We start from the raw sequence: 15,737 nt of genomic DNA on the forward strand, positions 1-15,737 counted from the left end.
CCGGGAGCGGCGCCTTCCGCCCGGCGCCGCCAGAGGGCGCTGTGTCCCGAGGGCAGCGCGGCACCTCCCCGGGGGCGCGGCCGCTTGCGGGAGAGGCGTTGCGGGTGGGCGGGGTCTCTATGGTGCCGCCCAACCCGGAAGTGCTCGGCAGCGGCGGGCGGCGCGGGACTCATGCAGGGCGAGGAGAGGTGGTGGATATTCGTGTCGTAGCGACCGCGGGGCGGGGACTCGCCAGGACGGGTTCTGCTCTGCGCGATGGGGAGAGGCAGCGTCAGGGCGCGGGGTGCCGGGGCTGGCGGCCGGTGAGGATGGGACCGGCCGGGCTAGGCCGGGCCAGGCTGGGCTGGGCCGGGCCGGGCCGGGGGTGCCTCTGCGGCAGGGTCCCGGAGGGGCCGGTGGGCACCCCCGAGAGCTCGCTGCTTCCTCTGTTGCAGGCCTGGCCCCCGGCTGGACGGGCTGTTCGTGCGGCGGTTCCTGCGGCTGCAGGCTGTGCTCTTCCCCGGATGGCCCTCCCCGAGCGCCCTGATGTTCCTGACGCTGCTCTGTGTCGCCTTACTGGGTGAGCCGCTGGGGGTGGGCTGCATCCCACGTCTGCTTCCCCTTCCCCTTCCTCTGTGTCCCTCTACCCCCAGTTACATTGTCACCGCTGGCCTTCATTTCCTCCCCGTGCTTGCCTCTTTCCTCCAGAGCAGCTGGTTATTTACCAGGTTGGCGTCATCCCCAGCCAGTACTATGAGGTTCTAGGGAACAAGGACTTCTCTGGGTTCAAAACATTAACAGCCGTTGCCCTGACTCTGATCATAGTGAACTCCACGGTAAGACAGACCACGGGTTTCCATGTCTTGGGAGGGAAAGGGAAAGCTGCTTATGGCTCCCAGTTTGATCCTCATGATTAAGGATCTAGGTCTGCCCTTGCCCAAATAGATGGCTGGCTGTGGGACAGATCACTGGTGTTGGGTTTTGTTTAATTTTGGGAAATGCTTGTTCTTCTCACTCATCTCTTCCCCTCTGTCTCCTTGCCCTCGTTCCAGCTAAAAAGCTTCGATCAGTTTATCTGCAACATGATGTATGTGAGCTGGAGGAAGTCCCTCACTGAATACCTCCACAGATGCTACTTCCAAGGCCAGGTCTACTACAGCCTGCACATGCGCGAGGACATCGATAACCCGTAGGCTGCCTGGGGCTTCTTTCAGCCTCTTGCTTAGCTTCTCCTGGGCTACTCCACACCTTTTCCTGACTTTCCTGTGTCTCTGGGTAGGGGCTTGAGCCCTACAAGCTTTTGCCATGTGGGCATGAGTGCTGTCTCCTGCCCTGGGTGGGAAGTGGTACCTGTTGCTGGGCACTGCCATGACTGCTGGTCATGATGGTTTAGGGGTAGGATGTTTCTGTTGCGGGGAAAATTGAGGCCCAGCAGAACAGGGATCTACTGCTGCTATAAAACATGCTGTCTGGTAAGTCAACCCTTGACACTCAGTGTGACGTTGCAAAGGGCCTGGCTGGAGTTGAAGAGCACTGCCTCTTCCTGCCTTCACACAGTCAGCGCATTAGGACAGCCCCTGTTTTTCTGTTTGAACTTCAACCACCAGAGTCTCCAGCTGAACACAGTCCTGCTTCGTTGGGTTTTTAGTGGTTTTGATATAACCCCTGGGAGCCAGGTCCAGGACAGTCTTTGTTTTGCACTGTATATGAGGGCTGCATTTCCCCTTTCCTGTTCTTGAGAAGGAAATGTCAAGGGTGACTTGAAATATGAGAGAAGGAGTAGCATTCAGTTCCTCCTTGCTTATCCCAGCCCGCCCTGAGATCCCCTTCCAGTTTGCTTTGTGCACTGTCCTGCTTACTGCAGAGCTGCTGATCTGCTGGGGCTGTGCAGTGAACGTCAATTGCCTCCCTTCCTCACGACTACCTGATGACCCTGGCCTTCCAGGGACAGCGTTCTGCATGTCCTTGCATGCAGGACACTGCAGTCATGGTTATGGACTCTGAAGAGTTAAAGATTCTATCGTAGATGACATATGAGAAGTGCAAGCTTTTTTTCTCCTCCAGAATTTGCGTAAATTGTTATTAAATACTTGCTGAAAAACTGAAAACCAGGGAATAACCTTTTCACAACTGTGTGGCTTTATACAGTTGTTTTAAGACCCTAAGCTCTCCTCTCCTGGAGAAGACTCCTCTGGTCTAGCTGCTGCACTGGTGCCATCTCCCATATTGATGGCACGAGAGGAGACCAAGCCCAGGCTCCCTATGAGAAATGGCTGAGCTTGCAGGGGCAGTTGCTAATAGTGGTGACCTCGACGAACTGAAGCAGCCTCTGCTTCTGCTGCCCAGTCCTAGGAGACAATCGGAGTAAGAGCAGCCAGCTGTGCACAGTGGGAGCAGCAGGCAAGGAGGGGCTTGGCTTGAGTCAGACAACCATACTGCCAGATGTGCAATCACAGCTTTATGATGCTGATGCACTTTCCAGCAGCTGTGGGGGTTACTCCCACCCTTGTTAAAAGTTAGTTTCTGATACTGTTTTGCAGTGGTGTGGAGTTGCAAGGAGAGGTTAAAAAGCCATGTCTGTTACCAAGGAATGCAGTGCTTCCCAGGCAGTGTAGCACATTGGCCATGGCCTGTCATTCCCTTTGAGGGGGGCAGGAAGGGGAGGACAGCTCAGGTTTATTTTTAACCAGGGAATGTGTTCACATTGTGCAGTGAAATGCATGAGATAACTGGGTCAGTCTGACCAAGAACCAGCTGTCCTGATCTTAGCAGACCAAATATGAAGGATTGCTGTGGACTGTTTTTCATTACTACCTTACTTCTGCTCAAACATCCAATTTTATTGTTTAGTTTTCTTTATATTGATACAAAAATTCTCTTTATCTTGCAATTCCTCGATGAGATTGTTTTGCCTTGGCAGGGTACTTAGACAGTGAACTAGAGCAGTAGTGACCTTCTGTTATGCAGTGCAAATCACACTGAGTGTTAGATGCATGGTATCATCCCTCTAGAAGGATTGGAGTGTAGGTTCCAAGTGCCATACAAACACCTGTGGCTCCTAGCAAGGCACTTGAGTTGATGGTTATGTGTTATTACGTGTTGCATAACAGGCCATATGAAACAATATCATGCTATGAGTCCATAGCAAAACTTAAATTATAACTTTATGGGAACAATTACAGTCTGAGGAAAAGGGAAAATGGTGACTCTAAGGTCAGTCAGGGTGAGAGCTGCCCCAAAATTAAGTCCATTGCTGTTCCAGGACTGCAAAAGAATTGAGAGATTAATGTCCTTGTAGTTGCTTCTGCACTGATGGCTAAGCAGGAATCCAGTCTTGCTCTTCATACTGAACTCTAGCATTCGCAGTCATGGCCTTTCCACCAGTGCTTAGCACATGAGACTGAAGCCCTCGTCCATGTGCTCTGGACAGATGAGATGCTGAGGGAGTAAGTGCTGAAGTTACCCCAATCACAACTCCTGTTCAGCAGTGGGACAGACAGGACTTGAGGGTCTGTTACCTGTGTGCAGAGGTTGAAGAGGCTTGGTGTGCTGCTGTCTGCTCTTGTGGGATGGGGGTGGATGGAAGCTTCCTTGGAGCAAAGGGACCAGAGGGCACTCCATGGAGAGTGAAGGGACCAGCTACTGTGGAAGGTGGCTTTGATGGAAGTGTTTGCAGATAACTAACAACTGGTGAAAGCCTGGCCCATGCCCTAGCCAGTTCTGGTAGCTTGAGCGCCTGAGATGCAGCACCAGTCCTGTGGGAGTTTTTGGTAGTACAGGGGTAGGTTCAGGAGAGGAGTAGAGGACAAGGATGCAGAGTACTTCAGCACAGAGTTGGACAATGTTGTTGAAAGTGGAACAAGGAGTTACTACAAGGAACAGGGCAAAAGTCACAGTAGGAGCTGCTCCTTCTGGGTGGTAGGAAGGTCCTTGTGTGAGTCCTGCTAGGCCATGGAAATTGTCTTCTGCTGGGGAACAGGAGTCACAGCTGTAGGTCCCTCCCAGGAGGGTTGTTTACCCACACCCTGTCCTAAGTTCAGGCGATGAAACAGCCTGGCTTGTGTCCTGTTAGGGAGTTAGTAGTGGTTCTTGCTCCTGGGCTTCAACAGTGTCAGTGGCTCTTTGTGTTGATCAGGGACCAGCGCATCAGCCAGGATGTGGAGAGGTTCTGCCGGCAGCTCAGCTCCATGGCCAGCAAGCTCATTGTCTCTCCCTTCACGCTGGCCTACTACACGTACCAGTGCTTCCACAGGTAAGGACCCATCCTTGCCTTGCTTTCACACCTCTTTCCTATGCTCTTTTTTGAAGCCTGACTCCATATTACAACTGCCCAGGTGGATGATTGTACAAATGGATGAGTGGTCTCTGCACTCCAAAGGGAATTCTGCTTTGGGGGTGCTGGGGTGCGCAGTGCTGGCCCCCAAACCTCTGTGAAAGCCAAGAGAGGTGACATTTGAGGGCTCTGACTGCTAGAGCCTGAGGGTGCTGGGATGTCCTTTTGCTTGGATTATTAGCTGACCTCTCTTTCTTCTCCTCTATAGCACGGGCTGGCTAGGCCCAGTGAGCATCTTTGGATATTTCATCACTGGGACAATCATCAACAAGATACTGATGAGCCCAATTGTAGCTAAACTTGTTCAGCAGGAAAAACTGGAAGGGGATTTCAGGTGAGTCCCAGCAAAGCAGCCTTTTCACTGCCTCTTGGCAGCTCCTATGAAAGCTGCATTTTTGTCCCCATTTAATGCTGCATAAGCAGCTACTTCTCTTGCTCATGACTTTCCACACACTCAGAGAAACCTACCTGCACAGTGCTGCCCCAGTGTCTGTGTACTGAGCCCTCGTCCGCCCCTTTCACTGCCCTGTGTCATGGCAGGCAGTACCCTACCCAGTCTCCAGGCTGCTTGCCTGGTTATTGCTGTCGCCTCTGTTAAGGGCATTAGTTGTGTTGAGGAAAAAAGTGAACATGGCGCTTCCTTGGGTGCAGATGAGCTGCATCTCCTGACACAAATCAGGTTTCTGCTACCCCACCACCTTCTTGAAGTGCCCAAAACAGTACAGTCTTTCCATATGCTGTGTAACTCCTCTCCTTCTCCTGTGGCGTTGTCTCTGTGTGTGATAGAGGCTTTACAGCTTTCCCTGGGGCTCAGGGCATCCAGGGACAGCAGAAGCTGGTATGGCACAGGGAGTGCAGACTAGAGCAGTTGGTTATGATGATTCTGTATAGTGGAGATGCCAGGCTAGCAAATGAGAGACCCAAGCACTGAGAAGATGTGCAAGAGAGTAGGATATCAAAGAAATGTACCAGTGAGCTGGCCCAGAATGATGTTACCTTGTGCTAAATCATCCGGTGCTTTTGAGCCTATTGAATATGTCTGTTGAGATGCCTCAGATCACTGCTGCATCACAGATGCAAGATGAGTTTCCTCTAGCAAGGATGATGGCTGCATAATTCACAGGGCATTTGTGCACAGTTGTGATGATCTTTTGTTTTGGATTGTTCAGGTTCAAGCACATGCAGATTCGTGTCAATGCAGAACCAGCTGCTTTCTACAGGTCAGTAGCATTCATTTCTTTATGTCCTCATGAGGATCCTCCTAGCTTGGGACATTCTTCTTTTATTCATGTATCCCAGAGGAGTCCAAGTCCTGTTGCTGCAGCCTGAGCTTTCTGTTCCCTCCATCCTGCTGCAGAGTCATACAGTCTGGGGTTTTTTTGCATTCTGCTCATCAGCTGCAGAAATTCTCCAAAGCAGCTGGAGACAATTATTTTTTCTCTGCCTCCCTTCTAGCATCCACAGAAGCCTGATAGAGATTTGGTGCTGGCTACGAGACAGACCGTTACTGATATTTTGTTAGGTCTTTACCTGGAAGATTGCTCAAAGTCTCATTGCATCTTGTCAGGATGTTCCGCTGGGGGCTTGTACAGGTTGCTTCTGGCCTCATCCTGCTGCTGCTGCTGATTTGTGTGTCTCTGTGGGTATGCTAGTTGTTGCCTGGTATCCTTATCTGCTGCTCCTCTAGGTCAGTCTGTGCCCTGACCCTCCCAGCACTGTACTGCTATTCGGAATTTGCTGATTACCGTTTACCCCAGAGCTAAGCACACAGTCGGGAGCCTGGCAGCACCTCTCCTCTTAGTAATGCCCTGGAGTCTGTTGAGCTGCTGCTTGGAGCCTTTAAGGTGTTTCCCAAAAATGGCTAGAACCCAGGAAAAGGGCCACAATTTTGCTGTAGTTTGTGTTGTGGTGCCTGTTTAATAGCAGGAGGTCATTGTGCCTCTCTTGTCACATGTGTGCCTTTGCCCTGCACGTTGTGCAATCACACTTCCAGGAATTTAAGTAAGCAGCAGCTATCTAGTTTCTGGTCTTCCCTGCTTGTGATCGCTATTTGGCTCATTCATGCTGTAATGAGTGAGCATTTTGAGTGTTGCAGTGCTGTCCCCAAAGTGGTTTGATTCAACATCACTGATTTCATAAAGGTCTATATTGACAGGCATGAAACTCTGATTTAAATAACTGAAATCAGTCTTGGTTTGCATTGGCAAGTTTGAGTTATTTCTTTGTGGACTGGTTGATTCGTATTGGTTGATGTTATCTTTTTCTTAATGGACCAGATACTCTAATTACATGCACTTTTTTAAGCTGCAGTACTTTTCCTTACAATTTTGAAGTTTTTTATTCCATTATGAAGTAGAAAATGGAAAGTGAATTATTACAGCAGAAATGGAGTGTCTTGCTTCAGTACAGTTCATTAGTAGAAAAGCTTACTTGATGGGAAACTAAAATTTAATTGAATTGCAAAAAACCAGTCATTTTCATGGAATCTTAATAATACAGGAATTGTGTAAAAGGTTGTATTTCTAGAGTCCTGCAAGAGGAGGAGCACATGTTGCATGACTGATCTTGATTGCTGGACTTCTTTAGCTTGTAGCAGATGTTAGGTCTTGTCCTCTTGCACCTCCCTGACCACTGTTTTGGTAAAGGAAGAAACAAAACAGCACTGCCACCTTTTTACTTCTTTGGTTTCTAAGCCTTTGGCGAGCTTGCTTTAGAAGTGAACTGAATGGGGGGAAAAGCCCAAACAATACAGCAATCTCTCCCATGTGCAAAAGAAGTCATAGCTCGGGTTGCTGGTGCCTTCTTCGCCTTTAACTTGGGTCCAAGGCTTTGTCCTTTCTGAATACTCAGCAGCAAAGATTGCAGCTCAGTAGTTACCTGTGATGGGTTACAGGGCAGTAATGCCACACTGAATTCTAACTGGGTGTATTTGGGGGAACAAACATTTATTTTTTCTAAGAACTGAGAATCTTTAGAACAGAGACTCCTCAAAACTCTTGATTTGTGGTTGGTTTGTGCTGTTCCTGACCCTATCTTCCCGGGCTCTAGTGTTTTCCCGGTATGTGGACTGTGGTGGGGTGTGTGCTGGGCACAAGTGTGTGTTGGATGGCAGGGGCAATAACTGCTGTGGCAGGTGGGGGTCTGGAGCGAGGCATGGAGCTCTCTCTGCTTTTTGCCACCTGAGGGCAGCCCAGCCCTTGCAAAGAAGCAGAAGACACTGCCACGCTTGCTGAAAGTGCTGTTTTAGAGCCCAGGTGAGCCTCCTTGCTACTGGCTCAGCCTGGCCGCGGGATCAGTACCAGACCCTTTCCAAGCCTCAGTCCTGAAGCCAGTGCTTTGACCTCATTGTCTGTGGCGTGTTGCAATCTTATTTTACAGGGCCGGGCGAGTGGAGCATATGCGCACAGACCGGAGGCTGCAGAGCCTACTGCAGACACAGAGGGAGCTGATAGGGAAGGAGCTCTGGCTTTACAGTGAGTGGGGAGTTTGGGGCGTGAAGTGGAGCATGTGGTAGCTCCACTGTGGTAGCCCACAGGCTTGGGAGCCCTACTTCTAGAGCAGCAGTGCTGGTTTTCCCTCTTCTGCCTCTTGCTGATGCACTGAAGTCCTGAGCATGAGCAGAGGGTGCCTCCTGCAGCCCTGCATGAGAATCCTGTTGTGAAAAAGCTTTGTAGAGAGCACAGTTGTGGAGGACCCAGCTAAGGCAGAGAATGCAAGCCTCAAAAGTGGAATCTGTGCTCTTTGTGGGGCAGGTGTTCAATAGCCAAGGAAGAGAGGAAAGGCTTGAGCCTCTGAGAAGGAGAAGACTCTATATGTGGCTGTGAGCTGTGGAAAATCCTTTTCTGCAGAGCCTGTTTCTTGAGCACCACTGTCCCCTGAGAATCTCTCTTCTCCCATTGTCACTGGGTCCAGGTTTGGGTGTTAAATGACCATTGTAAAGACTGCTCTTCCTTGTCCCATCAGCACAGTGAGCTTCTGAGCTCAAAAGCTAAGGGAGGGAGAGCCCTGAACACGGGTATCTCTATGGAAGCTTGGGCTCTTAAGTTTTTCTGCCTGTCCTGTGCTCCAAGACAGACTTCATGAGCAGTCATTTCAACCCAGAGCTTCCTTTCTGTCCTCCCTCCTGTTTCCTGTGAGTCATTCAGGCCTCTGAAGAGTAGAAGCAAGCAGGCAAAGTGCTTTTGCATGGTGATTCCTGAGCTGTGAGTCCGGATGTGATGTTTCTCTGCTGAGGGGCCTGTCTGAAAGTGCCCTTTGTTTGGCAAATGGATTTTCATCCTGGTGCTTGTGCTGTCCTGTGAGTTGGGTGGTGCTGCTCTGGTGCATCATGAAGGCCGGAGGCAAGATCAAGAGCCTTCCTCTGACCGAGCTCATGGGCTGCACTTGAGCCTGGCTGGGACAGAGATTTCCATCCTAACTCACTCTTTTCTCTCAATGTGCTCTGCCCAGTTGGAATCAACACCTTTGACTACCTGGGCAGCATCCTGAGCTATGTGGCCATTGCCATTCCCATCTTTTCTGGGATCTACGGTGACCTGAGTCCATCAGAGCTCAGTGCCCTCGTCAGCAAGGTGAGCTGAGGGTGATCTTTCAGACCTCATTGTAGAGGGTGAGTGGGCACTGAAGATAGAGGTTTCATGTGGGGCTAGTGGCACTGGTGCTGGATAATCTGCAGCAGCTGACCTTCAGGTTAGACCATCCCTGCCCATAGTGGCATGGAAATGGGAGCTTGAAGCCAGCTCTGAGCGTCTGATTAACCTGGGAGTGAGAGTTGTCAAGGACACATCTACATAAGTGTTTCCTAGCTGTTAGACACAGACCTCTGTGTCTAAAAAAATAAAAGGGAGATCGGAAAGCCTCTGTCTTTAGTGGTGTGGGTTGGAATTGTGTCCGTGCAGTGCTGTGGGTCTGGGTCATGCCCTGGGCTGCTGCCTGCAGTGACCAAGGCTGAGCTGGCTTGTGTTCACCTTCCTGATCCGACTCATTCCCAGATACTCAAAACTGGCTTGTGACAGAGAATGCAGAGCTAAAAATAGCGAAGTGGGCACAGCAGGCTGAGGCATCCTGCTCTGAGCCATGTATGGTGCTGGGGCAGGGCTGATGGCATGGATCTGTGTGACTTAGGGTGAGCATGATGGGCCCTGGGCTGGCCAGCAGGCACCCTACAAACAGCATCCCTGGGTGGCAGAAGATGTATCCACCTGGCAAAATCTGCTGTACTGAGCAGGGAAGCCCTGCTCCATCCAAATAACTTCTTCACTCCCACCACCCTGGGTGACTTCTCCCCTCCTCCTGCTGGGACTGCTGACATGGCCCATTACCTGGACTCCTTGGCTGCCTCCTCGCAGCATGGAGGAGGGGGCTCAGTGCTGACCCTTGCTCTGGCATGTGATCTCTCCCTAGAATGCCTTTGTTTCCATCTACCTCATTGGCTGCTTCAGCCAGCTCATAGATCTCTCCCGTTCCATGACCGATGTAGCTGGCTACACTCACAGGTGAGCTCTGCGGCAGGTCTCTGCAGGAAAGGGAGGTGTGGGACAAGGCTCTGCCCATGTCTGTGCTAAATAAATAACAGTTGCCTGTGAGCAAGCACAGACAAGTTTGGACATTGTGCAGAGGCTGCTGGAGTTGTCCCTGGCATTCACGCAACCTCTTGTTTGTCTAGGATTGGTGAACTGCAGGAGACCTTGCTGAGCCTTGGCAGAAAAAAAAGTGGTAACCACTCGGAAGCCAAAGCCAGCTGGGATTTGGACAGGTGAGTCTCCTGTCAGCAGCTGGCTGGTTTGCAGCTTACGTGCCAGAATGTGTGACTGTCATGGGATAAAGGTGTCACAGTCTGCTGCGTGCATTTGGTTGGAGAAGGCAGTGCTCACTGTGATTTATCATTCCTGGAGCACATGGGGCAGGGCTGCTGTCACAAAGGCACAGGAGGCTTAAGGTGCCTGATCTTTGCCAGTCTCAGTATGATCGCTTACCCCCAGATCTCTCCTCCTTTGTCTTGGTGGTGGCCCAGCAGCCGTTCTGGGGAGGACCCACTGCCAAGGGACACAGCTTTCCTTCTGGAGCGAGTGACGCTCTCGGTGCCATCCTCTGGCAAGCTGCTCATCAAGGACTTGAGCCTCAGGATCTCACAAGGAAACAGTGTGATGATTGTGGGGAACACTGGCACAGGGAAGACATCTCTCCTGAGGGTCCTTGGGGGACTCTGGGAGAGCACGCAGGGTAAGGACTGCTGCTTGCCACAGCCTTCTCTTTCTCAACAAGGGCTGCCATGAGTTTGGAAGGTAGCAGCGTGGGGTTGTGAGGCCAGTGCCACCTTGTGATGGTGAATGTGCATTGGAGCCATCCATCTCTATCGCATACTTTGCTCTGGCTCTCATTGCTTTGCCCTGTGTTGCAAATATGCCTTTTTGGAGATTTGTTTGCTACAGCTGGGGGGCAGTGGGTAGTTGCTGGCTGGCACTACAGGCTTGGCATGAGTGTTCCTCTGTGCAGGGAGCATCAAGATGCTGACCTGCTTTGGCCCCCAGGGAGTGGTGTTCCTGCCACAGCAGCCCTTCTTCACCGATGGAAGTCTGCGTGAGCAGGTGAGCCCAGGGGCTGCCTCTACTCTGTCCTCAGCTCTGCTCCCAGGTCGGGTCATGCCCTGCGAACCTGTGTGCTGCAGAAATGCTGCAGGAGGGAGGATGCCTGTAGCTGCTCCTTCCCTTGTACCAGAGTTCATGCCGCTGCCATTGCATCTGTGATGGACTCCCTCTGACGTGGCTTGTTTTTCTCTGTTGAACAGGTGATCTATCCCCTGAAGGAGATCTATCCAGTTTCAGGTATGTGGAAATTCATTAGGAAATTCATGAGGAAATCCCAATTGGCCAACCCTTTGGTGTGAGCTCACTGTCCTGTGCCCAGTGCAGCTTTTCCCCTACTATGCCCCATCAGGAGCGATCATCCATTTTACTTTTGTTGTTCTCTGCTTTTCCCTGGAAGATTTACCTTAGTGTAGGTTAAAGTCAGCTCTGTGTTCCCTCCCTTTTGGTAGGGAACATACTCTCTTGATAAGAGCATTCTCTCTTGATGCAGCAGGGACAAGCTGGCCATGCTCTGCGTGTTGTGCTAGACATGTTAAGGCACCTTGCTGATGGGGTATATCTGGTATGTCTGGTATAACCTGCCTCTGACAAGCCATGTTGCCTTCGTTTTCCATCCACCTCCATCTTCTACTGTTCTTCTTTTTCAAATGATGTCCAGGGCCTTGCATTCTGTTGAGGTTAGACCACATGGGTTCTTTCTTTCCCCTGTCCTCTTCTGAAGCCAGACCACATGTGGCCTGCTGCAGCTTGCAGAAGTCCAGGTTTAAGTTTCTGAGTGAGGCAGTGTTACGTGATGCTTTCAAACACTTGGGAGTCACAGTCTTGCAGAGAGTAACTGCAGCCATCAGCTACTGTTGTGGCTCTTCACATGGCAGATGCACAGCCCTTCTGCTCAAGCTTCCATAGCTGCTGACTGCTCCAGCTCAAGTGTGTGCTGTGCTCCACAGAGGTTTTTACCATCCCGCGTAGGTTCTTCTTGCTGGCTGTTACCTGAGCCCTGCTCCCACCTGCAGTGTACAGTGGGCAGTCAGCCATAAGAGAGCAGCTGGTGGACAGGGCCATGGCAATTGAAGCCTGGCTCATTGTGTTTTTGGCTGTGTCCACCTGTGGCCACAGACTGAGCCAAGTTCCAGGTGTATTTGTGGAGCCCAGCTACCTCCTTGCATGCTGCTGAGAGGCAGGGTTAACATTTTTGAGGAAGGTCAGTCTTTGGGAGCATTCCATGCCACAGCTCAGGCGCTGGTATAACTAAATGTTTGAGTCACACTGGAACTCTGGAGATCCTTCAATCCTGCTCTTCTGCCCCACCAACTCCTCCTTGCAGCTGTGACCCCAGCTCACATTGCCTCTGGTTAATACTTTGTGCTTTCTCCCCTAGGGTCTGCAGATGATGAGAGAATTGTGCGATTCCTGGAGCTGGCTGGGCTGGTGAGTCCCCAGTAGTGCTGCTGCCTTCTTTCCTGGTACTGCCAGTGAGGGAAGAAGGGGATGAAGTTCTGTGGCAGCACAACATGACTGTATGCTGGACACGTGAGCACACTGTCTGCAGCTGAGATGGGACTGTCCATGGGACAGGCAGAGGATGAGGGACACAGAACAACTTCAGCTCAAGTGGGAAAAGCAAGAATAGCAGGAAGGGGATGGTTATGCTCAGGGCCATGGGCTGAGTGTTGGGGTCTGTGTTCACAAGACTGCTGTGCTTTCTGCAGACTGACTTGCTGGCGAGGGCTGGAGGACTGGATGAGCAGGTGGACTGGAACTGGTAAGGGAGCTTGCCATCTGTGTGAAGTTGGGTGATCCCTCTGGGTGGGAACACTTCTAAGCAGATGTACATTGCTGCTGGACTTTGGAACATCTGTGCTCAGCTGTGTCCTGTGGGAGGTGCGCAGTATACAGGAGCAAAGCCTTTGTGCCCCAAGCATCAATGCCAACAATCACAAGCCATGCTGCTCTGCAGGCAGCCAACTGTACATAGGGTTGCAGACCCAGGCCCAGAGCAGAGGGGACACAGGGGACAGGACAGGGACAGTTGCATGCTGGAGTCTCAAATATCAGCAGCCATAAAATCTTCAGCAAACGAGCTCTTTCTGTTGAGGGAGATTTTGAATCTCAACCCTGCTGCAGGTACGACATCCTTTCCCCAGGGGAGATGCAGAGGCTCTCATTTGCAAGGCTCTTCTACCTCCAGCCAAAATATGCAGGTGAGTGAGTGACTGCCAAAGAAAGGTGGGGGGGGGGTGGGTGAGTGTCTGTGTGCAAAGGCAGGGCCTTTGATGTAAAGAGAAGCTGGTACACAGACAGCTCGTTAAATCCTTTCTTTGCTAGGAATATGCTTCATCTTGACCATTATTTTAGCAGCATAGCACACAGGATTCAGGGTGAAAATGTGTCATGGTCTGTGTGGAGGGTGGAAGATCAAGAGGCTGTATATCCAACATTCTCTTAGGGAAGCAGTGATTCCTCTACAGGTTTCTGTGTTTTCACTTCAGGTCCAGTGACACCTGAAGAAGCCCCATCTCAGCATGCTTATCAGTTGCATGGAAAGAAGCATGCATGCTAGGGAGCATGGTGTCAGCTGCTATATCTGAAGCTTGTGAACCTCTGTAAGGTTGTGGAAGCAATGTGGGAAATTCAGCAGTAATGCAGTCATGAGGGCCAGGGTAGATGCGCGTGAACAGAACTGGTGTCAGTAGCAAGTAAGTGCCTCTCCCCGTGAAGCCTATGGTATGGCTCAATGCTGTTTGGGCAGAAGGAACCTCTGGATTGCAAACTAAAAGCTGTAGAAATTATGTAAACCAAACTGAATTTATCTCCAGATGCTCCAGATCTATAGTATGTATCCTTAACTGACAGGAAGGTGTCTCTGACCATCCTGGGTGCTCCAGGTAGGTCTGGGCCAGAAGGGTGCACAGGCTGCTGCTCAGCCCAACAATCTGGCACACAGCCTGCCTTGAGAAGCTTACGCCTTGGCTTTCACAACAGTGGGGACCAAGCAGTGGTTGGTAGCTGTTGAGGGAGAGAAACGAGGTGAGCAGTGCTCTTTGAATGTATTCGAGGGCTTGCAGGGAAGGGCAGCTTTTCCAGCTGACTGACACCAGCTGTGCCAGAGGAAAATCAGAGTCCTTAGGCTTCTCCTCAGTTGCCTTCTGCAGCTGCTCTCCGTGAACTCTGGTTAATGTGTGAGATGTTCTCAGCAGTTGCTGCTCTTGCCTAGGGGGAGATGACTGGTCAGGAAAGGATTTGTGGGTCTTACAACTTTTCTCTCAGTGCTAGATGAAGCCACCAGCGCCCTGACAGAAGAGGTGGAGCATGAACTGTATCGTGTGTGTCTTCAGCTGGGCATGACACTGATCAGCGTGGGACACAGGGCCAGCCTGGAAAAGGTGAGATGGCACTCCACACCTCCCTGGGGATGGCAAGACAGTGAGCCTCAGTGTGGGAGGACATGCCCTCATAGAGACATCCCTTAGTCGTTGTGTTGTTGCAGTTCCACAGCTGGATTTTGAAACTTCATGGGGAGGGAAGATGGGAGCTCACTCGATGCGAGAAGATGAAGCAGCTCCCAGCTGGGGAAGGATGTTGAAAGACATGCACTTGTCTGACCAGCTGCAGAACCTGCACACACATAAGAGAGCTCTGAAAGCAGACATGAAGTTGCTGAGCCAGCACCTGTCAGAAAGGGATTCATCCAGTGCAAGACCAGGCAGGGTTCTGCCTGGAGCAGACACTCTATGCCATCCTTCTCTCTGCCCCCTTCTCTTGCCTCCCTACCCCTCATGGGGGAAAGGGCTGAGCTGCTAAGCTGCCTAAAGAGAAGATGCTGCCTCATAGGGCTTGAAGAAGAAATGGCCAGAGGAATCTCCAGTTGTCAAGGATGCAGTGACACAAGACTGGGATGCAGCCTCCTCTTCTGTCCTCTGTGCCTTGGTGGGTCCTCTGTCTCTCTGATACACAGCATTGCAGAACAGACATCTGTAACTGTGGCTCAGTTGAGGGTTGTGGTCCCCAGCGGAAGCCAAGGGATGCACTGTGAGGGCAGGACAATGCTGGCACAGAGAAAGGACATGTCTCTGCTCTCCTTATGATACAGACTTACTGGGCAAAGGAACATTTTTGTATTAAAATCTGGGGCCTGTTTTCCAATGATTTTTATGGAAAAGTGTCAGTATTTGTCAACTAGACGGCTGCATCTTTTCCTCTGGGGCTTGCTTTGGATGAGGTGCTTGCATACTGGCAGTGGACCTAGACTACTGCTGAAGAGCAGAGCAGGGGTAGGAGTAATATACTTTTCCAGGACTGGGCATGCTGCCCTGCAGCTATCTCTGCAGCTACTGTAAGGCACAAGGGCCTCCAAGGAGGGCTTTTGGTCCTCTGCTTATAAGGGAGGAAATGGAGCTCACCTCCTCTTGCTATTCTGCCTGTGATGAATCATGTTCTCTCCCTTGCCTCCTGTGTGTGGAGGCAGAGGTTTTTAGGGTCTCTGTGTTGGTCACTCTGAGACTGCAGTGGAGGTACCATCTCTGAGTACTTGCTGGTCCCCAGTTGCTTAGTGATATTTCTGGATGTGGCCCCAGTTCTGGAATAGAGGAGTAGGAGGTGGCTGCTGGCAGGCCTCTCTGTGCTGGAGGGGTCTGAGAGCAGAAGAAGAAATCCACTGCCCTAAAACCACGTATGATCCAAGGGGTAAGGCTGGTGACAGAGACCCATTCCCAGGGCAGTGCTGAAGGTATTTGGCAGGGGGATATGAAGGGCCTCAACACTGTGAAAGAACAAAGACCAGTACGAGCTCTCCTGAGCTCTGCCCCCATGCAGAAAACCAGCAAGTAGACACCCAACCA

General features: G+C 51.2%; 1 protein-coding gene across 3 annotated transcripts; it reads left to right on the forward strand.

The window, feature by feature from the left end:
* The first annotated feature begins 156 nt into the window (after positions 1 to 156).
* On the forward strand, positions 157 to 15,045 carry ABCD4 (ATP binding cassette subfamily D member 4). 3 transcript variants are annotated; one of them, XR_008974782.1, is made up of 19 exons: positions 157 to 191; positions 435 to 559; positions 688 to 815; positions 1,032 to 1,168; positions 4,115 to 4,231; positions 4,521 to 4,646; positions 5,482 to 5,532; positions 7,691 to 7,785; positions 8,762 to 8,883; positions 9,716 to 9,807; positions 9,978 to 10,067; positions 10,326 to 10,534; positions 10,808 to 10,899; positions 11,100 to 11,136; positions 12,278 to 12,327; positions 12,609 to 12,661; positions 13,024 to 13,100; positions 13,389 to 14,282; positions 14,387 to 14,419. XR_008974782.1 is itself a non-coding variant. In XM_057428420.1 (19 exons), exons 1-19 carry the CDS (start codon positions 172 to 174, stop codon positions 14,480 to 14,482), a joined length of 1,833 nt encoding a protein of 610 aa, XP_057284403.1. In that variant the 5' UTR covers positions 157 to 171; the 3' UTR covers positions 14,483 to 15,045. The 3 variants fall into 3 exon arrangements, 2 of the variants coding, with proteins under 2 accessions (XP_057284403.1, XP_057284404.1); XM_057428420.1 differs by having other exon boundaries at positions 14,167 to 14,282; positions 14,387 to 15,045; XM_057428421.1 differs by lacking the exons at positions 12,609 to 12,661; positions 13,024 to 13,100; positions 13,389 to 14,282; positions 14,387 to 14,419 and adding an exon at positions 12,449 to 12,544.
* The last annotated feature ends 692 nt before the right edge of the window (positions 15,046 to 15,737 follow it).

Source organism: Pezoporus wallicus, unplaced genomic scaffold, assembly GCF_028554395.1.
Source record: "Pezoporus wallicus isolate ANWC-B61680 ecotype Strahan unplaced genomic scaffold, APGP_CSIRO_Pwel_v1 contig_3486, whole genome shotgun sequence".
In the NCBI taxonomy this organism is placed as follows: Eukaryota; Metazoa; Chordata; class Aves; order Psittaciformes; family Psittacidae; genus Pezoporus; species Pezoporus wallicus.

Coding starts and splice junctions, on each gene's coding strand:
- ABCD4 (XM_057428420.1), top strand. CDS start 172: ATGCAGGGCGAGGAGAGGTG. Junction 10,535..10,807: donor ACTCTGGGAGAGCACGCAGG/GTAAGGACTGCT, acceptor TCCTCTGTGCAG/GGAGCATCAAGATGCTGACC. Junction 14,283..14,386: donor ACAGGGCCAGCCTGGAAAAG/GTGAGATGGCAC, acceptor GTGTTGTTGCAG/TTCCACAGCTGGATTTTGAA.